This window comes from Oncorhynchus tshawytscha, unplaced genomic scaffold (genome assembly GCF_018296145.1).
Source record: "Oncorhynchus tshawytscha isolate Ot180627B unplaced genomic scaffold, Otsh_v2.0 Un_contig_540_pilon_pilon, whole genome shotgun sequence".
In the NCBI taxonomy this organism is placed as follows: Eukaryota; Metazoa; Chordata; class Actinopteri; order Salmoniformes; family Salmonidae; genus Oncorhynchus; species Oncorhynchus tshawytscha.
The window spans coordinates 59752-83346 of NW_024609641.1; the positions used below are offsets into that span (position 1 = coordinate 59752).

Sequence of the window (23595 nt, forward strand, 5' to 3'; positions counted from 1 at the left end):
ACGTCTAATGTAGTGGACGGACACCTCATCACCAGTCAACAGTTCGTCGGCCACCTCCGTAGCCGAAAACATCAAATGTTTTTAGGCTGTTTTGATGTACATTAGTCACTGTGTTTTAAACATATTTCTGTTTTGTTTACTTGTTGGTCCATTTAATGTACTATTTACGTTGTTTGTCAGGTAGCTGGCTTGCTAAGTTAGCTTTGCACGAGGCTAATCGCTAATGCTAAGTAGCTAGCGAGCTAACATCCCCGACCATGAGTTCACTAAGCTACTCCACTCCTGCTGAAGAAGAGGGGGTCTGCTGGACGGAGAAAGAAGAAGAGGCTGTCACAGTTAAACAAGAAGTAGAGGATGAGGCTGTTACAATGAAAGAAGAAGAGAAAGAAGTTACTGTGACAGAAGAGAAAGAAGCTTTCGAAGTAAAAGAGGAGGAGGAAGGTGTTTTCAGAGTGAAAGAGGAGGGTGAGATTACTGTCACGTTGAAAGAGGAGGAGGAAGGAGAGGAAGAGGGGCAGATTACTTATACGTTGGAAGAGGAGGAAGAAGAGGAAGAGGGGCAGATTACTTTCACGTTGAAAGAGGAGGAAGAGGAGGAGCAGATTACTTTCACGTTGGAAGAGGAGGAAGAGGAGACGGGAGATCTAAGTAAAACCAGTAAGTAGTGTCTTAAAAACGGAGGTACAAACTCTTCAGTCCTTGAAGATTTCTAGGTCACATGTTTGAAGACGAGGTATTAAAATGTAAAAGTTTCAAATATTTATTTAAAAATGTGTAAGTGCTTTATTGGAAAACCATAGGGTGAACGATCCTATGGGAAAACCTACCCTCTGAACGATCCTAAGTTGGTTTTAGGTTTCTCTGACCGAGCTATTGAAATTAAGTGATTTGTTGAACATTTTATTATATAAATAAAAATAATGTGCAACAGTGGACCATTGAAATTAGGTTTCTAAATCAAGTGGTGAAAGAGGTGATTCTCATAAAGAGTCTGAAGACATATTTCTCATTACCGTAACACTTGTTTAAGTTGCTGTAAAAACTCCAGTATTTGTTTTTACAAAGTTTTATTCCCCCATGATGGGGTATTGTGATGTCATTATGGGTTATTGTGATGTCATTATGGGGTATTGTTGTAAACTCCAAGTTTTATTCCCCCATGATGCATCATCTAGTGGAATATTCATTAGATGAGCACAAGATATTTAAATTGTTTCACTTATATGCGTTCAGAATGAGGGTCTTATTCTCACACCCTCCTCCTTTATGACACTTGACCTTGCCAATACTGAAATTACAAAAAAGCTAAAATTTGAGAAAAACTTAGAGACCCATTACCTTACCAACATGGAGACATGAATGGGCTTTAGTGATGTGGTCAACACTTAGAGACCATTACCTTACCAACATGGAGACATGAATGGGCTTTAGTGATGTGGTCAACACTTAGAGAACCATTACCTTACCAACATGGAGACATGAATGGGCTTTAGTGATGTGGTAAACACTTAGAGAACCATTACCTTACCAACATGGAGACATGAATGGGCTTTAGTGATGTGGTCAACACTTCGAGAACCATTACCTTAGCAACATGGAGACATGAATGGGCTTTAGTGATGTGGTCAACACTTAGAGAACCATTACCTTACCAACATGGAGGCATGAATGGGCTTTAGTGATGTGGTAAACACTTAGAGAACCATTACCTTACCAACATGGAGGCATGAATGGGCTTTAGTGATGTGGTAAACACTTAGAGAACCATTACCTTAGCAACATGGAGACATGAATGGGCTTTAGTGATGTGGTCAACACTTAGAGAACCATTACCTTACCAACATGGAGATGTTGGGCTTTAATGATGTGGTAAACACTTAGAGAACCATTACCTTACCAACATGGAGGCATGAATGGGCTTTAGTGATGTGGTCAACACTTCGAGAACCATTACCTTAGCAACATGGAGACATGAATGGGCTTTAGTGATGTGGTCAACACTTAGAGAACCATTACCTTACCAACATGGAGATGTTGGGCTTTAATGATGTGGTAAACACTTAGAGACCCATTACCTTACCAACATGGAGACATGAATGGGCTTTAGTGATGTGGTCAACACTTAGAGAACCATTACCTTACCAACATGGAGACATGAATGGGCTTTAGTGATGTGGTAAACACTTAGAGACCCATTACCTTACCAACATGGAGACATGAATGGGCTTTAGTGATGTGGTAAACACTTAGAGAACCATTACCTTACCAACTTGGAGGCATGAATGGGCTTTAGTGATGTGGTCAACACTTCGAGAACCATTACCTTAGCAACATGGAGACATGAATGGGCTTTAGTGATGTGGTCAACACTTAGAGAACCATTACCTTACCAACATGGAGACATGAATGGGCTTTAGTGATGTGGTCAACACTTCGAGAACCATTACCTTACCAACATGGAGACATGAATGGGCTTTAGTGATGTGGTCAACACTTTGAGAACCATTACCTTAGCAACATGGAGACATGAATGGGCTTTAGTGATGTGGTCAACACTTAGAGAACCATTACCTTACCAACATGGAGATGTTGGGCTTTAATGATGTGGTAAACACTTAGAGACCCATTACCTTACCAACATGGAGACATGAATGGGCTTTAGTGATGTGGTCAACACTTAGAGAACCATTACCTTACCAACATGGAGATGTTGGGCTTTAGTGATGTGGTAAACACTTAGAGATCCATTACCTTACCAACATGGAGGCATGAATGGGCTTTAGTGATGTGGTAAACACTTAGAGACCCATTACCTTACCAACATGGAGATGTTGGGCTTTAGTGATGTGGTAAACACTTAGAGAACCATTACCTTACCAACATGGAGGCATGAATGGGCTTTAGTGATGTAGTCAACACTTAGAGACCCATTACCTTACCAACATGGAGGCATGAATGGGCTTTAGTGATGTGGTCAATAGTTTGCTGACTCATAATGTCTGTCTCCTATTTCTTCCAGATGAAGCTGAGGGCCTCTCATTACCAAAACACACATTTCTCATTACCGCATCATTTTTAGGCTCGTTTCGGTAATGATAATAAGTTAATTCTAATGTATCGTCAGTGGGTGTGCTGTGCTGGTAACTTTCATTATTTACCTGGACCACCTATTGTATAGGTGAAAGCAGTAGGGGTTAAGTAGGGCTTGTCAATAAACATGGGTGTATAAACCCCATTTAATTCACATAAAGCCACAATCTGGAGTTTGTGTTATAGCAAAGAGCAACCCCACCACTTACAGAAGGATATCCCCCTATTTTTGACATGAGCACCTGTTATAACACCTGTAGTGTTATTAGATATCCTACCTGTTATAACACCTACCTGTAGTGTTGTTAGATATCCCACCTGTTATAACACCTACCTATAGTGTTGTTAGATATCCTACCTGTTATAACACCTACCTGTAGTGTTATTAGATATCCTACCTGTTATAACACCTACCTATAGTGTTGTTAGATATCCTACCTGTTATAACACCTGTAGTGTTGTTAGATATCCTACCTGTTATAATACCTACCTATAGTGATGTTAGATATCCTATCTGTTATAACACCTACCTGTAGTGTTATTAGATATCCTACCTGTTATAACACCTACCTGTAGTGTTGTTAGATATCCTACCTGTTATAACACCTGTAGTGTTGTTAGATATCCTACCTGTTATAATACCTACCTATAGTGATGTTAGATATCCTATCTGTTATAACACCTACCTGTAGTGTTATTAGATATCCTACCTGTTATAACACCTACCTATAGTGTTGTTAGATATCCTACCTGTTATAACACCTGTAGTGTTGTTAGATATCCTACCTGTTATAACACCTACCTGTAGTGTTATTAGATATCCTACCTGTTAGAACACCTACCTATAGTGTTGTTAGATATCCCACCTATTATAACACCTACCTATAGTGTTGTTAGATATCCTACCTGTTATAACACCTACCTATAGTGTTGTTAGATATCCCACCTGTTATAACACCTGCCTATAGTGTTGTTAGATATCCTACCTGTTATAACACCTACCTATAGTGTTGTTAGATATCTTACCTGTTATAACACCTACCTATTGTTTTGTTAGATATCCTACCTGTTATAACACCTACCTATAGTGTTGTTAGATATCCTACCTGTTATAACACCTACCTATTGTTTTGTTAGATATCCTACCTGTTATAACACCTACCTATAGTGTTGTTAGATATCCTACTTGTTATAACACCTACCTATAGTGTTGTTAGATATCCCAGTTGGTTCGTATCCCACATATTTAGATACTTAACAGGCATATCATGTTATGCCATTTTCCCTTAGAATCCCACTCAACTTAGAAATACATCTAAAATACCTGAGAACTACACTTATCCACGTCTGATAGAGATCAGTATAGTTTGATGATATATTGGGGTTACTGAATCTCTGATAGAGATCAGTACAGTCTGATGATGTATTGGGGTTACTGAATCTCTGATAGAGATCAGTACAGTCTGATGATGTATTGGGGTTACTAAATCTCTGATAGAGATCAGTACAGTCTGATGATGTATTGGGTTACTGAATCTCTGATAGAGACCAGTACAGTCTGATGATGTATTGGGTTACTGAATCTCTGATAGAGATCAGTACAGTCTGATGATGTATTGGGTTACTGAATCTCTGATAGAGATCAGTACAGTCTGATGATGTGTTGGGGTACTGAATCTATAATGAGCCTATAGCTGATCAGTGGGCAACAGCCGGCCTCCTACCAGGCGAAATAAAACAGACTAAATATTTTTTATTTTTTATTCTTTTGCACTTTGTCGCAAATATCTTAATGCCCAATTGTTTGAAAAAATTATACTTCAACAATATCAAAGTACTGTATGTCAACACTACTACTCAGACACCAAAAAAAAGTCACAGATTGGCCCATAGGTGGCACTGTAAGAAGCATTCAAAGTAGAAGGTTAAGCCCGCCACCCTGTTTGACGTACAACCTAGTACCTTGGTACAAGTGCTTCTCATCATAGTGAACATATTTGCCTCATGAACCTATGACTTCTGCCATATCTTCTCATGAACCAAAACATCTGATCGACGCCAAACTCAGTCCATTAACCATGAACTCAAATCATGTCTGTCTCTCGTACGTTTGAGTAAAGATAAACAACAAATAAACAATATCTCAAAAGATTAAATAAAATTCCATCTTTGTTAAAAATAAAAAATAATTGTCTTCAATGAAACTGTAATAACTCCACTTCTCTTCTCTCTTTTAACTTGAAAACCTGAAGTGTTTTGAATTGTTACACGTCCACAAGGGAGGATGTATAATACTGCTGCTGTCTCTGTCAGCCTGGACCTGTAGTACTATAATATACTATACTATAATATATAATACTGTAATATATAATACTATACTATAATACATTTTGAATTGTTACACGTCCACAAGGGAGGATGTATAATACTGCTGCTGTCTCTGTCAGCCTGGACCTGTAGTACTATAATATACTATACTATACTATATAATACTGTAATATATAATACTATACTATAATACTATACTATAGTACTATACTATATAATACTGTACTATAATACTATAATATATGTATAATACTTCCATGCTGCTGTACTTTAATACTATAATATATAATACTATACTATAATACTATACTATAGTACTATAATATATAATACTATAATATATAATACTATACTATAATACTGTACTATAGTACTATAATATATGTATAATACTTCCATGCTGCTGTACTTTAATACTATAATATATAATACTATACTATAATACTATAATATATAATACTATAATACTATACTATAGTACTATACTATATAATACTGTACTATAATACTATAATATATGTATAATACTTCCATGCTGCTGTACTTTAATAGTATAATATATAATACTATAATATAATACTATACTATAGTACTATAATATATGTATAATACTGCTGCTGTCTCTTTCAGCCTGGACCTATAGTACTATAATATACTATAATACTATACTATAGTACTGTAATATATGTATAATACTTCTGCTGTCTCTTTCAGCCTGGACCTATAGTACTCTAATATATAATACTATAATACTATACTATAATACTTTTCTATAGTACTATAATATATGTATAATACTTCCATGCTGCTGTCTCTTTCAGCCTGGACCTATAGTACTATAATATATAATACTATACTATAATACTACAATATGTCGTGTCTTTGGCTATGCCGGATTAAGTGATATGACATGCTATTCTATAAAATCCTTTCTCTGTAATTAATATTACCTGATTGAGCTAATCCTGTAAATGTAATTAACTAGAAAGTCAGGGCACCACAAAATAATATTTATAGAGCTGTTATCTCCCGAATAATCTCTTAACTTCTGGATGCTACCCATCCCTTAAATGGGATAATTGTCATTAGCAACCGCTGAATAGCATAGCGCCCCAGTCAAATAATATTACAAAAAATATTCATATTCATGAAATCACAAGTGCAATATTGCAAAACACAGCTTAGCCTTTTGTTAATCCACCTGTCGTCTCAGATTTTGAAATTATGCTTTACAGCGAAAGCAATCCAAGCGTTTGTGTAAGTTTATCGATCACATGACAAAACATTAAGTACACTTAGCATCAGGTAGCTTGGTCACGAAAATCAGAAAAGCAATCAAATGAATCGTTTACCTTTGATGATCTTCGGATGTTTTCACTCACGAGACTCCCAGTTAGACAACAAATGTTCATTTTGTTCCATAAAGATTATTTTATTTTTATATCCAAAATACCTCCGTTTGTTTGGCGCATTATGCTCAGAAATCCACAGGAAAGAGCGGTCACGACAACGCAGACAAATTCCAAATAATATCCGTAATGTCCACAGAAACATGTCAAACGTTTTTTATAATCAATCCTCAGGTTGTTTTTTAAATATATAATCGATAATATATCAACCGCAAATGTATTTCACAGTAGGAGAGGGAAAAACAATAGCTGTCCAAATTCTGTTGCGAGCAAAACTCATGAGAGCACTTGACGCGATGTTATCAGTCTGGCTAATTTTTCAAAATAAAAGCCTGAAACTACGTCTGAAGACTGTTGACACCTTGAGGAAGCGATAGGAAAAGGAATCTGGTTGATATCCCTTTAAATGGAGCAATGGGAAGCTATGGAACATGGAGTTTTCAAAATAGAAGCCACTTCCTAGTTTGATTTTCCTCAGGGTTTTGCCTGCAATATCAGTTATGTTATTCTCACAGACAATATTTTGACAGTTTTGGAAACTTTAGAGTGTTTTCTATCCTAATCTGTCAATATATATATATATATGCATATTCTAGCACCTGGTCCTGAGAAATAGGCCGTTTACTTTGGGAACGTTATTTTTCCAAAAATAAAAATAGTGCCGCCTAGCTTCAAGAGGTCAAAGACCTAGTAATATTTTACATCAATTGCAGTCAATATCAATCGTCACCTTATTTATGTCTCATCTGAAAGTTGTAAATTCTTGGTTATCTTCACGAACCCTGGCTAACAAGTTGAATCAGCAATACAAAATTGGGTTAATTATTTATTTACTAAATACCTAACTAATCACATAGAATTACATATACACAGAATGAATCATACCTTGATTACAAATGATGTCATAAAGGAAAATGTCCCTGGTGGACGGAGCAGATATGACAGCTGGTTACACAAAGAACGGGGGTTGGGTTTGAGTGAAAGAGCGGGAAGACTGAAGAACAAAGGGAGAAGCTATGCTATCGTAAATACAATATCCTATGCATTCTAAATTACCGCCCATTTGTAAAAGGAAAATGCAATAAATATTAACTCTGAGCTGCGCTTCCATAGATTGGTGGTAGATGGAAGGCCGTGTGGCCAACAGAGTCCTTTGTCCTTTGAAGAGTGTCTCTGGTGGTGAGCGGGAAACGTTGTAGTGTTCTCGTTGGGTGGTAGACGGGATACTCTGTCTGTCCTTTCCTAGCCCATGTTTTTAACTGCTCAACATCTAGGATGTCTCACTTCTTTAGTGAATAAGAGTTCAAAGTTCATACCATTCACAACCAAAGCTCACGCTGAGGTTGGCTTAGTTCTGTAGTTGACATGTTAGTCCTTTTTAATGTATGGACCGTCGTCCTCGGAACAGATAGTTATATTGTCGTCAAGGCTTTATATAGGAAGGGAGAGGAAGGCGTGTTTCATAGTTTATAACCAATGTCTCCTCAGGTGGGCGGGCCACTGAGTCGGGGCTAATTCACTCATGAAAACCCAATTCTCACATTTTAGAAGCTAAAATCACATTTCATCCCCTCCCAAATAATTTCATATTCAAACATTTAAATTGCACAACAATTCCATGTGAATCTGATAACTATAATATGTAGGCTTTCCACTGTTTTTCACTGCACTGCATCGCAGTTACTACAGACCCAGGTTCGATCCCAGGCTGTGTCTCAGCCGGCCACGACAGGATTACCCATGAGGCGGCTCACAATTGGCCCAGCGTCGTCCGGGTTAGAGGAGGGTTTGGCCAGCCGAGATGTTCTTGTCCCATCGCGCTCTAGCGACTTCTTGTGGCGGGCAGGGCTCAATGCACGCTGATGCCGTCGCCAGTTGTACGGTGTTTCAACTGACACGTTGGTGCTGCTGGCTTTCGGGTTAAGCGAGCAGTGTGTCAAGACGCAGTGTGGCTTGGCAGGGTCATGTTTTCGGAGGATGCATGACTCTCGAGCTTCGCCTCTCCTGAGTCCGTACGGGAGTTGCAGCGATTGGACAAGACTGTAACTACCAAATGAAAATCACTAAATACAGGAGAACCTGGGGGTAAAAAAATGTATAAATACAATTTCCCTTCAAGTGGCCCGAACCATGAAAAACAGACCATTATGCCTTCTTCATCAAACCTTACAGTTGGCACTATGCTTTGGTGCAGGTAGTGTTCTCCTGGCATCTGCCAAACCCAGATTTTTCCGTTGGACTGCCAGATGGTGAAGGGTGATTAATCTCTCCAGAGATTTTCATCCCTCCAGTGATTGCATTTCCACTGCTCCAGAATCCAATGGTGGCGAGCTTTACACCACTCCAGCCGACACTTGGCATTGCGCATGTTGATTTTAGGCTTTTCTGCGGCTGCTCTGCAATGGAAACCCATTTCATGAAGCTTCCGACTAACAGTTCTTGTGCTGATGTTGCTTTCAGAGGCAGTTTGGAACTTGCTAGTGAGTGTTGCAACCGAGGACAGGCTATTTTTACACGCTTCAGCACTCGTCGGTCTCGTTCTGTCAGCTTGTGTGGCCTACCACTTTGCGGCTGAGCCATTGTTGCTCCTAGACGTTTCCACTTCACAATAACAGCACTTACAGTTGACCCAGGTAGCTCTAGCAGGGCAGAAATTTGACAAACTGACTTGTTGGAAAGGTGGCATCCTATGACAGTTGAAAGTCACTGAGCTCTTCAGTAAGGCCATTCTACTGCCATTGTTTGTCTATGGAGATTGCGTGGCCGTGTGCTCGATTTTATACACCTGCCAGCAACGGGTGTGTCTGACATAGCTGAATCCACTAATATGAGTGTGTGTCCACATACATATCGTGTATATTTATTATTATGATGGACACAAGTGTTTTTTAAAAATATTGTTAATATTCTGAAAACCTGACCTCAAATATTCTGACCTCAGATTAATGAGGGTTCTAGTCTGGATTAAACCTCATAGGAAGTAGGATTACATAAATCTAGTCTGGATTAAACCTCATAGGAAGTAGGAACTAAAAGTAAAGAAAGAAGTTAACTTTATATTTGGGGCAAATCCAACACATCACTGAGTACTACTCTTCATATGTTCAAGCATGGTGGTGGCTGCATCATGTTATGGGTATGCTTGTCACCTGCAAGGACTAGGGATAAAAAGAAACTGACTAGCGCTAAGTACAGGCAAAATCTTGGAGGAAAATTGGGAGACAAATTCACCTTTCAGCACGACAATAACCCAATACACAAGGCCAGATATACAGTGCATTCATAAAGTATTCAGACCCCTTGACTTTTTCAAAATGTTGTTTTATGTTACTGCCTTATTCTAAAATGGATTCAATTGTTTTTTAAACTTGATCTTAACCGCTAGGCTACCTACTGCCCATTAAACCACATAGGAAGGTTTCATTCAGGCCTCTGTTTAGTATTTAACTAAATACTTTGTCTTTAGCAGGAGAGCGACCAGACTCTCACTCTGACAGCGGGGAGAGTCATTCAGGGGAACCAGACCCAGAGACGCCCAAACCAGCAAGACGACACCACTGCTCCCAATGTGGAAAAAGTTTTAACCGATCACAACACCTGAAATTACATGAGAGAACACACACCGGAGAAAAGCCCTACCACTGTTCCCAGTGTGGAAAGAGTTTTAGTCAGTTAGGGAGCCTGAAAGGTCATAAGAGAACACACACAGGAGAAAAGCCTTACCACTGTTCCCAGTGTGGAAAGAGTTTTAGTCAGTTAGGGAGTCTGAAAAGTCACAAGCGAATACACTCTGGAGAGAAGCCTTACCACTGCTCCAAATGTGGAAAGACATTTACATGGTTAGTGGGCCTGAAAATGCACGAGAGGACGCACACAGGAGAGAGGCCTTACCACTGTTCCCACTGTGGAAAGAGTTTTAGGTTGTTAGGGATTCTGAAACTGCATGAGAAAGCACACACACGAGAGAAGTCTTACCCCTGTTCCCATTGTGGAAAGAGTTTCAGGTGGTTAGGGTCCCTGAAAACACATGAGCGAGTACACACACACAAAAAGGAAAAGCTCTACCAATGTTCACTGTGTGGAATGAGTTTTACCCAGTTAGAAGCCTTGAATAGGCATGACAGGACACACACACGAGAGGATAAGCCCTACCACTGCTCCCAGTGTGGAAAGAGATTTAATTGGTTAAGGCAGCTGAATAAGCATGAAAGAATACATACACAGGAGGAGAAGACATACCACTGCTCTCATTGTGGAAAGACATTTTCCCAGTTAGAGGACCTGAAATCACATGAGAGAATAGAGAGCCTGTGTTCTGACTTGAGTTTTTGACTGATCATTTGTGTTTTTGTCTAATCCTCATGAAATTAAAATCATTTTGCTTTTTTTGTTGCTTTTTTTCATTTCGAGACATGATCATGTCTAATATCAGATTACATATTTTAAAATGTCTATTGAGTTTTGATGAGCTTTGCTTGATTGATTTGATACAAGTATAAACCCTCTGTTGTTCATCATATGCTTTTCATATTGCAAAATGTACATAAATATATATATATATAAATAAGTAGCTGTCACGTAAGAGTAGGCCAGAAGGCCAAACTGGAAAACCTAGACCTCAATCACAATAAAAAGATGTCGGAGAAGCAAAAGGTCTTCTGTGCTTCTGGGTGTTTATTTACACAGTGGTTCCGGAAGAAAAACAACCGTACTGCCATTACAAGTATACCTTTTGAGGACAGCTTAAACCAATCCACAGCTCAATCCAAAATGCCTCTTCAATGAACTGAAAGAGAGGCTCCTTTTGTACCCATCAGAACAATTAACACTAATTAATTAAGCAATTACCTATTCAAACCTACGTTTTACATTCAACTAAACATACTGAAGTATATACATTACAACACCTTTTTTTAATGAAACAATATATAATATCTTTGTAATAATAACATTTACAAAATTATATCACTACTGAAATGGTGTCTTTCAATATGCCCATTTACATTAATGAGCCATTCGGAACAGGCACTACAAAGTCAGCCCGATTCCCTTCGCTCGGGTCCTTATCCAGCATACCCGGAAGCTACAGCGATGGAGAGATAGGAACAGAACAAGCAACACGCTCATCCATAACATTGATAAGTTTATTTGCTTACATTATCTGTATACTCTTTATACCATAACCGGTTACTGACGGGAGGTAAGTGTGTAATGTACTATAGGGACATTAACTTGTGTGTCGACCCACTGTTAATAAGGGAATTTTTATCAATGATGACTAATTATGTATACATTTCAATCAGGACTGACTAATCAGAATAATATTATGTTACTGTATATGTACTAATCAGAATACTATTATGTTACTGTATATGTACTAATCAGAATACTATTATGTTACTGTATATGTACTAATCAGAATACTATTATGTTACTGTTTATGTACTAATCAGAATACTATTATGTTACTGTATATGTACTAATCAGAATACTATTATGTTACTGTATATGTACTAATCAGAATACTATTATGTTACTGTATATGTACTAATCAGAATACTATTATGTTACTGTATATGTACTAATCAGAATACTATTATGTTACTGTATATGTACTAATCAGAATACTATTATGTTACTGTATATGTACTAACCAGAATACTATTATGTTACTGTATATGTACTAATCAGAATACTATTATGTTACTGTATATGTATGAATTGTCTGTTTAATCCTAGTACTGAATATAATGTGTGTAAATATAATCAAGAATTAGAACAATGACTGTCTGTACCATGGTAGAAATGAATGAACTTATAGCCAGACTGGCTAGAAGGCTTATCTACACAAGCTGACCTTGGCTCAGTCATATATTATCTTAATAGGGAGAGACATGTGAGAAACCATACAGCCATTGTACTAGAGCGGAGATGAGGCGAGCTAGTACTGAAACTAATAACGTCATTTTCAGTTTATAACCTGTGGTAAAATGTGTAATGAGCAGTACTCTCGTGAATAAAAGCTGCTGGTTGACTTTAAGACTGGGCTCTGTCCATTTTATACAAATAAGGGTCATACAAATCCTTATGAATTGACAAGAGTGTTTGATTTTAATTGGGTATTAAAACAGAGGAATTTAATTCCTGCAACACCCACATTATTAATATTAACGTAGCTGATAACGGAGCAGCGAGGCGTGATGTGTGTGTGTGTGTGTGGCAAACGCTGTCCGCGGCCAGTGACAGACTTCTCCGTCACTGTAGCCTTGCACAAGCCTTTGTTTTTATTATGGATCCCCGCTACGCTTCCTGGGGTTTCACAACATATTAAGTGTGTTCCCTCAGGCCTCTACTCTACTACCACATATCTACAACGCATTAAGTGTGTCCTCAGGCCTCTACTCTACTACCACATATCTACAACGCATTAAGTGTGTCCTCAGGCCTCTACTCTACTACCACATATCTACAACACATTAAGTGTGTCCTCAGGCCCCTACTCTACTACCACATATCTACAACATATTAAGTGTGTGTCCTCAGGCCCCTACTCCACTACCACATATCTAGAACATATTAAGTGTGTGCCCTCAGGCCCCTACTCTACTACCACATATCTACAACATATTAAGTGTGTGCCCTCAGGCCTCTACTCCACTACCACATATCTAGAACATATTAAGTGTGTGTCCTCAGGCCCCTACTCCACTACCACATATCTACAACATATTAAGTGTGTGCCCTCAGGCCCCTACTCTACTACCACATATCTACAACATATTAAGTGTGTGCCCTCAGGCCTCTACTCCACTACCACATATCTAGAACATATTAAGTGTGTGTCCTCAGGCCCCTACTCCACTACCACATATCTACAACATATTAAGTGTGTGTCCTCAGGCCCCTACTCCACTACCACATATCTAGAACACAACATCCATGTGTACGTGTGTGTATAGTGCAAAATGTTATTGTGTGTTTGTATGGATGTGTCTATGTTTGTGTTGCATCACAGATTGTTTGAGACCAGCCATACGGACAGTTGATGAAACCTAGGAGTATTTCTGTCCGTTATCAATCCCTTTTGTGGGGAAACTCATTCTGATTTGCTGGGGCTGGCTCCCCAGTGGGTGTGCCTATACGCTCCCAGGCCCACCCATGGCTGCACCCCTGCCCAGTTATGTGAAATCCATAGATTAGGTCCTAATGAATTTATTTGCGTTGACTGATTTCCTTATTTGAACTTTTAACTCAGTACAATTGCTGCATGTTGCGTTTATATTTTTTTGTTCAGTATAGAAGTGTTCAGAAACATCTTCTATTCTCACAATACAAATATAATAAAAGTGCCTCCAATATGTTATTCACCATTTAAGGCAAAAATAATCCAAAACACAACCCAAACAAACTGCTAATACATCCAACACAGGTTTTTTTTAGTCTCAAAAGCTTGATGTGGTCATTGACTGAGATGAGCATGGCACCAGACCATTAATACATCATAAATGAATCATGGACTAGATCCATAGAATGCCCTCATTTTGATTTAAAACGGTAAAAACAGAGGAAAACATTCTTTAATGCCGTTCTGTAATTTAGCTTCCCTGTCTAAATACACATGGAGGTGAATGTATCAAATGCTGCATTTTCTGTGTGTGTGTGTGTGTGTGTGTATGTGTGTGTGTGTGTGTGTGTGTGTATGTGTGTGTGTGTGTGTGTGTGTGTGTGTGTGTGTGTGTGTGTGTGTGCGTATGTGTTAATCAAGTGCAATTTGCATTTGCTCTGTTGTTTACATTTGCATATGTTATCTTACGTAATGTGGCTTTTTCAGAAGGGATATCAATAAGACGGTTAACTTTGAAAAAGAACCCAAAATAACTACTGATTTTCTGGTTACTAAACGTTTTTGGTTGTCGAGTCAATTTCAAGCTTGTATTTTTTTTTTTTCCCCTCAGAATATTTAGGCAAGTAACTAACTCATTGACCCTGCTTTCTTCTGTATGCCTCAGGTCTTTGTGGGTTTTTATCCAGGATTTATGCTGCAGTAGTCTAGGGTCAGTCTGTTATATCTGGAGTATTTCTCCTGTCTTATCCGGTGTCCTGTGTGAATTGAAGTATGCTCTCTCTAATTCTCTCTTTCTCTCTCTCTTTCTTTCTTTCTTTCTCTCTCTCTCTCAGAGGACCTGAGCCCTAGGACCATGCCTCAAGACTACCTGGCATGAGGACTCCTTGATGTCCCCAGTCCACCTGGTCATGTTGCTGCTCCAGTTTCAACTGTTCTGCCTGCAGCTATGGAACCTTGACCTGTTCACTGTGAATATTATTACTTGACCATGCTGGTCATTTATGAACCTTTGAACATCTTGGCCATGTTCTGTTATAATCTCCACCCGGCACAGCCAGAAGAGGACTGGCCACCCCTCATAGCCTGGTTCCTCTCTAGATTTCTCTTTCGACTTTGGCCTTTCTAGGGAGTTTTTCACAGCCACCCCTCAGAGCCTGGTTCCTCTCTAGGTTTCTTCCTAGGTTTTGGCCTTTCTCGGGAGTTTTTCCTAACCACCGTGCTTCTACACCTGCATTGCTTGCTGTTTGGGGGTTTAGGCTGGGTTTCTGTACAGCACTTTGAGACATCAGCTGATGAGAGGTCTATATAAATACATTTGATTTGTTTACTTTTTTATGATCCCCATTAGCTACTGTGTAACAGATGTGAAATGGCTAGCTAGTTAGCGGTGGTGCGCGCTAAATAGCGTTTCAATCGGTGACGTCACTTGCTCTGAGACCTTGAAGTAGTGGTTCCCCTTGCTCTGCAAGAGCCGCGGCTTTTGTGGAGCGATGGGTAACGATGCGTCGTGGGTGTCAGTTGTTGATGTGTGCAGAGGGTCCCTGGTTCGAGCTCTGGTGGGGACGGACTAAAGTTATACTGTTACAATTACAGCAGCAACTCATCCTGGGATACACATAAAACAAATGAATACACAACTGTTATAGACAACAACAACAACATAAGATAATATTTCATTACAAAATTGTTTTTTTTTTAAATGATGTCATTGCATAGAGAAAAGTACTGGTAAGAAGTAAGAGAAAACATGAGCTCTGGTTGTTTTGCAATGACTCACGACAGAATAAGCAACGTAGTGAATATTTAAACTGCGTTACTCCAGCCAGCAGATGGCGACTTAAGTCTTCCAGTTGATGCCTCTTGCGTGACGTATAATCTAGTGGACGGGACGCTTTTTCAACAGCAACAAGGCTATTGATTCAACCACTTCGCTAGCCAACTAATAACCGAAATATTGACTTTTCTTTGGCAATTTTTTCGTATATTAATCTCGGTGATTTAAACACAACTATGTTTACGTATCTACTGGTTTACTTGAATGTAATTTGCTTGGTAACTTTGCAAAAAACGTGTTAAATTTGATACTGAGTCTAGCACAAGGCTTGTCGCTAATGCTAACTAGCTAACGTCCCTGACCATGAGCTCACTAAACTACTCCTCTGCTAAAGAAGATGAGGTCTGCTGGACGGAGAAAGAAGCTCTGGGGATGAACATTGTTGTAAAAGAAGAAGAGGAGAATATTACAGTGAAAGGAGAGGAAGAAGCTTTCAGAGTAAAACAGGAGGAAGAGGAGGCTGTTATAGGGAAAGAAGAGAAGGAACATTTTGGAGAGGAAGAGGCAGAGGAGGCTCTCACGTTGAAAGAAGAGGAAGAACCTTTTGGAGTGGCAGAGGAGGCTATCTCAATAAAAGAGGAGGAGGAAGACGTATTGGGGGTGGAGGAAGAGGAGACAGAAGATCTGATTAACATCAGTGAGTACTGGTTTACAAACGGGGCAAAAAACTCAACGCTTGTTGAACTAATGTGTGTGTTTAAAAAAATAATAATAATAATCCGCCGACGGAACCATGGAATTCAGACATTAAAACCAGGGATGTAGTTGACCCTAAGCATTGTTTTCAACACATTTTTATTTGCAAAATTGCGTTTTACTTAACTTTTTATTTTGTTAACTGGCGTTTACCCACTTATTGCGTTCCCAGTGTTGTTCAGAGCTCAGAAAGTTTATATTCTTGATCCGAGTTTTAATCGCTTCTGCCTCTTAGTCAATGAGTGGAATCATGAACGGTTGTTTGTTCGACTGCGCCCCTCGGTTTTGCCTTGTTACCAGCATGTTGCGTTTCTTTTACGCCTGCTGCGTTAGTTTTTGCAGAGCTGGGTATAATTTGTGTTACGTTCCAACAGGAATCTGTTCCAAAAACGTTGTAAATAACAAGGTTGCCAACACACAACTCATACAAAGTTGTATAGTGGCAGAAAAAGATACCGGGTAAGGAGTTTATTCTGAAAAATGTCTGTCCTCACTCTGGTAGCCTATGGACAAACATTAAGAATAAGCTACATGGTGAGTTGATGCCTATTCGGCAGTTAGTTAGCTAGGTGAATTATTCATGCTACTTTGTTTGCATTGTTTGTTAGAATCATTCTACATTACAATGTTTTTGGAACAGATTCCTGTTGGGACACAAATTATACCCAGCCGTTTAGCAGCACATTCACCGCTCAACCCTCTCGCCCTGTCCCGGGACAGTTCAAGGGCCACTGAGATTTGAAACGATCTACCCCAGCTCTAGTCGAGCTCAGCAGACCAACGGCAGGTGGCTATACAAGTAGGCAACTAGACACCGCTGCTGACAGACTAGTGGGGTTTGTGAGATTCTGGATATAAAGTAAGTTTTATTTTTCTATTGGACACAAAATAATCTGAAACACAAGCAAAACAAACAGCAAATGCATCCAACAAGTTTGTAGAGTCACAAGCTTAATGTAGTCATTGCGTGCTAGGAATATGGGAACAGTTTTTTATTTTTTTATAAATGTTTGCTACTTTAATACACATATAAGTGAATTTGTCCCAATACTTTTGTCCCTTAAAATGGGGGAGAGAAAGTGCTGTACTTTCTAAACAGTTCACCTGATAAAAATTCCCTCAAAAGAAAGTCCTGCAAATCCAAAATGCTGAAGTCAGAGCCATAACAACAACAGAAATGGTCACTGTCCCAATATTTTTGGCGCTCACGTGGAAAGGAAGCTATTGAAAAATTAGATCTGTACGTGAATTCATATCTAAAGCTGTAATAGAAAAAATATTTGTAGAGAATCGAGGGGGACCACTGGTGTAGCCTATTACCAACAACTACAGGAGCAGAATGGCAGAATCTGTGAAGGCCAGCAGCAGGAGGAGGAGGGTTGGGAACAAGGTTTTTCCCCTCTGGTTAGGCTATCTTGATCTCTGGCTCCCTCTTGAGTCATTTTTAATTATTTTAAATATTTAGCTAATTATTTTATTTATGCATAAATCAGAGAAGCTCAGTGCCTATACTTGATTTTGATTGATGTCTATATATGGAAAAATACTGATTTTTTTCTAAGCATACTGCTAAAGCAGTATGAAACCATTTAAATGTCTTGGAATGGTCTTCAATCCAATTGAGAATCTGTGGTATGACTATAAAGATCGTTGTACACCAGTGGAACCCATCCAACTTGAAGGATCTGGAGAAGTTTTGCCATGAAAAATGGGCAAAAATCCCAGTGGCTAGATGTGCCAAGCTTATAGAGACACACCCCAAGAGACTTGGGGGGGGTGAATAGTTATGCACGCTCAAGTTTTCTGTTTTTTTTTGTCTTGTGTCTTGTTTGTTTCACCAAAAAAAAGTGTTGCATCTTCATGGTGGTAGGCATTTTGTGTCAATCAAATGATACAAAATCCATTTTAATTCCAGGTTGTAAGGCAACAAAATAGGTTATTGAAGGATATATAGTTATTGAAGTATATAGTCCAGGTTAAACCTAATAGGAAGACATTTTTATTTAATGGAGGTTTCATTCAGGTCTCTCTGTTTAACCAAATACTCTGTCTTTGGCAGGAGAGAGACCAGACTCTCACTCTGACAGCAAGAAGAGTCCTTTAGGGGAACCAGAGCCAGAGACCCCCAAACCAGCAGGACCACACCACTGCTCTCAATGTGGAAACAGTTTTTCTACGTTAGGGAATCTAAAACGTCATGAGATGGCACACACAGGAGAGAAGCCTTTCCAATGTTCCCAGTGTGATAAGAGTTTTACCCAGATAGGGAGCCTGAAAAGGCATGAAGGAATACATCAAGAAGGGAGGAAGACCTACCACTGCTCTCAGTGTGGAAAGAGATTTACTCAGTTAGGTAGCCTGAAAACACACAAGACAGTACACACAGGAGAGAAGCCTTTCCAATGTTCCCAGTGTGATCAGAGTTTTACCCAGATAGGAAACCTGAATAGGCATGAAGGAATACACACTGGAGAAAAGCCCTACCAATGCTCCAAGTGTGAAAAGAGATTTTTGCGATCACAGTACCTAAAATCACATGAGATGACACACACAGAGGAAAAGTCTTTCCACTGCTACCACTGTGGAAAAAGCTTTACTCAGTTACGGAGCCTGAAAAGACATAAGAGGACACACACATGTGAAAAGCCCTACCACTGATCCCACTGTGGAAATAGTTTTACTCAGTTAGGGAGCCTGAAAATGCATACGAGAAGACACTCTGGAGGAGAAGACATACCACTGCTCTCATTGTGGAAAGATATTTTCACAGTCAGAGGACCAGAAGTCACATGAGAGAATAGAGAGGCTGTGTTCTGACTTATGTTTTTGACTAAGAATATTTTTTTGGGGGTTATGCCACATTAAATCATATTGTTTATAATAAATCACTCTCTATACCCTTATGCAATTTATGTTCCTCCAACTCCCCCGAGTGCCTCTGTAAATTCAACAACTATTGTATGCAGCAATCATGTGCCTATAAACCAGAATTATACTATTAACATTGAGACGGTTTGCCCTCGTAAGAAGTCCACTGTGTGCATAACATTAATAACATGAGCATGTCTACTTCCCAAATCAAATTTTATTTGTCACATACACGTGTTTAGCAGATGTTATTGCGGGTGTAGCGAAATGCTTGTAACAATTAGAATCTGAGACAAGTGCTACAAATAGTCCACGTTAACTTGTGTAGCCTTAGAAACAAGGTTCATGATATCAGTAAGTCGCTAGTAACAGACAACATTCATATACTTTCTCTGAAACTCACTTAGAGAATACCTTTCGATGAACCAAGGGTAGCAATACGTGGTTACGACCTCCTATAGAAGAGACAGAAATTCCAATGGGGGTGGTGTCTCTGTTTATACTCAGTCATATTCCTGTTAAGCTCAGAGACGATCTAATGTGAAATGCTGTGGAAGTAATATGGCTACAGGTTCACCTGCCTCACCTAAAGCCCATTCTGGTGGGAAGCTGCTATAGATCACCAAGTGCTAACAGTCAGTATCTGGATAAAACATGTGTGAAATACTTGATAATGTATGCGATGTCAACAGAGGTATATTTTCTGGGTGACTAAATATTTACGGGTTTTCATCAAGCTGTCCACTCAGGAATACTCTTCCAACTGTAACCAGTGCCTGTATCCTGGTTCAGGTTATCAGTCAACCTACCAGGGTCGTTACAAACAGCACAGGAATGAAATCATCCACACGTATTGATCACATCTTTACTAATTCTGCAGAAATTTGTTTGAAAGCAGTATCCAGATCCATCGGATGTAGTGATCACAATATAGTAGCCATATGTAGGAAAACTAGAGGCGGGGCCTAACATAGTGTATAAGAGGTCATACAAGAGGTATTGTAGTGATTCCTATGTTGAAGATATGAATAATATTTGTTGGTCTGTGGTGTGTAATGAGGAGCAACCAGACTCTGCCCGTGACACATTTATGACGTTTCATATCCCAGTTACTAATAAGCACGCACCCCATTAAGAAAACGACTGTAAAATGGTATGGTTGAGAGGGATGAGGCAAAAGGAATGAGAAATAAGTCTGGCTGCACAGCCGATTGGCTACTGAAGTCATGTGACTCAAACTGAAAAAAAGAAGAATAAACTGTACTATGAAACAAAGATAAATGACCTACAGCTTATAAAGGGTTCATAAGGCCTTCATAAACACTATGTGAATGTGTCACAAATGATCTAGAACCTTATGTCATGCTTTATAAAGGGTTCTTAAGGCCTTCATAAACACTATGTGAATGTGTCACAAATGATCTAGAACCTTATGTCATGCTTTATAAAGGGTTCATAAGGCCTTCATAAACACTATGTGAATGTGTCACAAATGATCTAGAACCTTATGTCATGCTTTATAAAGGGTTCTTAAGGCCTTCATAAACACTATGTGAATGTGTCACAAATGATCTAGAACCTTATGTCATGCTTTATAAAGGGTTCATAAGGCCTTCATAAACACTATGTGAATGTGTCACAAATGATCTAGAACCTTATGTCATGCTTTATAAAGGGTTCATAAGGCCTTCATAAACACTATGTGAATGTGTCACAAATGATCTTGAACCTTATGTCATGCTTTATAAAGGGTTCATAAGGCCTTCATAAACACTATGTGAATGTGTCACAAATGATCTAGAACCTTATGTCATGCTTTATAAAGGGTTCTTAAGGCCTTCATAAACACTATGTGAATGTGTCACAAATGATCTAGAACCTTATGTCATGCTTTATAAAGGGTTCTTAAGGCCTTCATAAACACTATGTGAATGTGTCACAAATGATCTTGAACCTTATGTCATGCTTTATAAAGGGTTCATAAGGCCTTCATAAACACTATGTGAATGTGTCACAAATGATCTAGAACCTTATGTCATGCTTTATAAAGGGTTCTTAAGACCTTCATAAACACTATGTGAATGTGTCACAAATGATCTAGAACCTTTGTCATGCTTTATAAAGGGTTCATAAGGCCTTTATAAACACTATGTGAATGTGTCACAAATGATCTAGAACCTTATGTCATGCTTTATAAAGGGTTCATAAGGCCTTCATAAACACTATGTGAATGTGTCACAAATGATCTAGAACCTTATGTCATGCTTTATAAAGGGTTCATAAATGTGGCATAACTGTGTGACATAACCACCCATGTCAAATGTGACATAACCCACTATGTGAAATGTGACATAACCCACTATGTGAAATGTGACATAAACCAGGGCTTTATAAAGGTCAGGATAAGGCTTTATAAATCATATTAAATTGGGGCTTCATGAAGTATCTATAACCTTGTCATGCGTCTTGGTAGAGCATTGCAACACCAGGATAGTGGGTTAGATTTCCGGGACCACCCGTATGTAAACATTTACGCACAACTGTAAATCTCTTACCTTGAGATGGGGGCTTTCATAGAGGTCAGTGTTTCCTTCAGTTGGGGGGCTTTCATCAAGGTCAGTGTTTCATTATGTTGAGTACTTTCATCAAGGTCAGTGTTTCATTATGTTGAGGGGCTTTCATCAAGGTCAGGGTTTCATTATGTTGAGGGGCTTTCATCAAGGTCAGTGTTTCATTATGTTGAGGGGCTTGTTTCATTATGTTGAGGGGGTCATCAAGGTCAGTGTTTCATTATGTTGAGGGCTTTCATCAGGTCAGTGTTTCATTAGGCTTTCAGTCAGGTTTCATTATGTTGGGGGCTTTCATCAAGGTCAGTGTTTCATTATGTTGAGGGGCTTTCATCAAGGTCAGTGTTTCATTATGTTGAGGGGCTTTCATCAAGGTTGTTTCATTATGTTGAGGGGCTTTCATCAAGGTCAGTGTTTCATTATGTTGAGGGGCTTTCATCAAGGTCAGTGTTTCATTATGTTGAGGGGCTTTCATCAAGGTCAGTGTTTCATTATGTTGAGGGGCTTTCATCAAGGTCAGTGTTTCATTATGTTGAGGGGCTTTCATCAAGGTCAGTGTTTCATTATGTTGAGGGACTTTCTTCAAGGTTGTCGTCCCCTTTACGCTGCTTCTATTCTCTGTTTATTGCCTATGCATCACTTTAACCTAAATGTACATATTACTTCAATTACCTTGACTAACATTGACTCTGTACCGGTACCTCCTGTATATAGCCTCCACATTGACTCTGTACCGGTACCCCCTGTATATAGCCTAACCTCCACCCCCATTGTTGGTTACTGGTACCCCCTGTATATAGCCTCCACATTGTCTGGTTACTGGTACCCCCCGTATATAGCCTCCACATTGACTCTGTACTGGTACCTCCTGTATATAGCCTCCACATTGACTCTGTACTGGTACCCCCTGTATATAGCCTCCACATTGACTCTGTACTGGTACCCCCTGTATATAGCCTCCACATTGACTCTGTACTGGTACCCCCTGTATATAGCCTCCACATTGACTCTGTACTGGTACCCCCTGTATATAGCCTCCACATTGACTCTGTACTGGTACCCCCTGTATATAGCCTCCACATTGACTCTGTACTGGTACCCCTGTATATAGCCTCCACATTGACTCTGTACTGGTACCCCCTGTATATAGCCTCCACATTGACTCTGTACTGGTACCCCTGTATATAGCCTCCACATTGACTCTGTACTGGTACCCCTGTATATAGCCTCCACATTGACTCTGTACTGGTACCCCTGTATATAGCCTCCACATTGACTCTGTACTGGTACCTCCTGTATATAGCCTCCACATTGACTCTGTACTGGTACCTCCTGTATATAGCCTCCACATTGACTCTGTACTGGTACCCCCTGTATATAGCCTCCACATTGACTCTGTACTGTTACCTCTGGTATATAGCCTCCACTTTGTTGGTTACGGGCTTGTCAGTCAGCATT

At 39.3% G+C, this 23595-nt stretch overlaps 2 protein-coding genes across 2 annotated transcripts; both read left to right on the forward strand.

The window, feature by feature from the left end:
- On the forward strand, nucleotides 1-11479 carry LOC112241560 (zinc finger protein 501-like). Its single transcript, XM_042316562.1, has 2 exons — nucleotides 1-657; nucleotides 10294-11479. The coding sequence occupies exons 1-2, from the start codon at nucleotides 258-260 to the stop codon at nucleotides 11157-11159; spliced, it is 1266 nt and encodes a 421-aa protein (XP_042172496.1). The 5' UTR covers nucleotides 1-257; the 3' UTR covers nucleotides 11160-11479.
- A 1279-nt stretch (nucleotides 11480-12758) lies between these two features.
- On the forward strand, nucleotides 12759-20334 carry LOC121845363 (gastrula zinc finger protein XlCGF17.1-like). Its single transcript, XM_042316571.1, has 3 exons — nucleotides 12759-12771; nucleotides 16473-16643; nucleotides 18762-20334. Exons 1-3 carry the CDS (start codon nucleotides 12759-12761, stop codon nucleotides 19358-19360), a joined length of 783 nt encoding a protein of 260 aa, XP_042172505.1. The 3' UTR covers nucleotides 19361-20334.
- Nucleotides 20335-23595: the final 3261 nt, after the last annotated feature.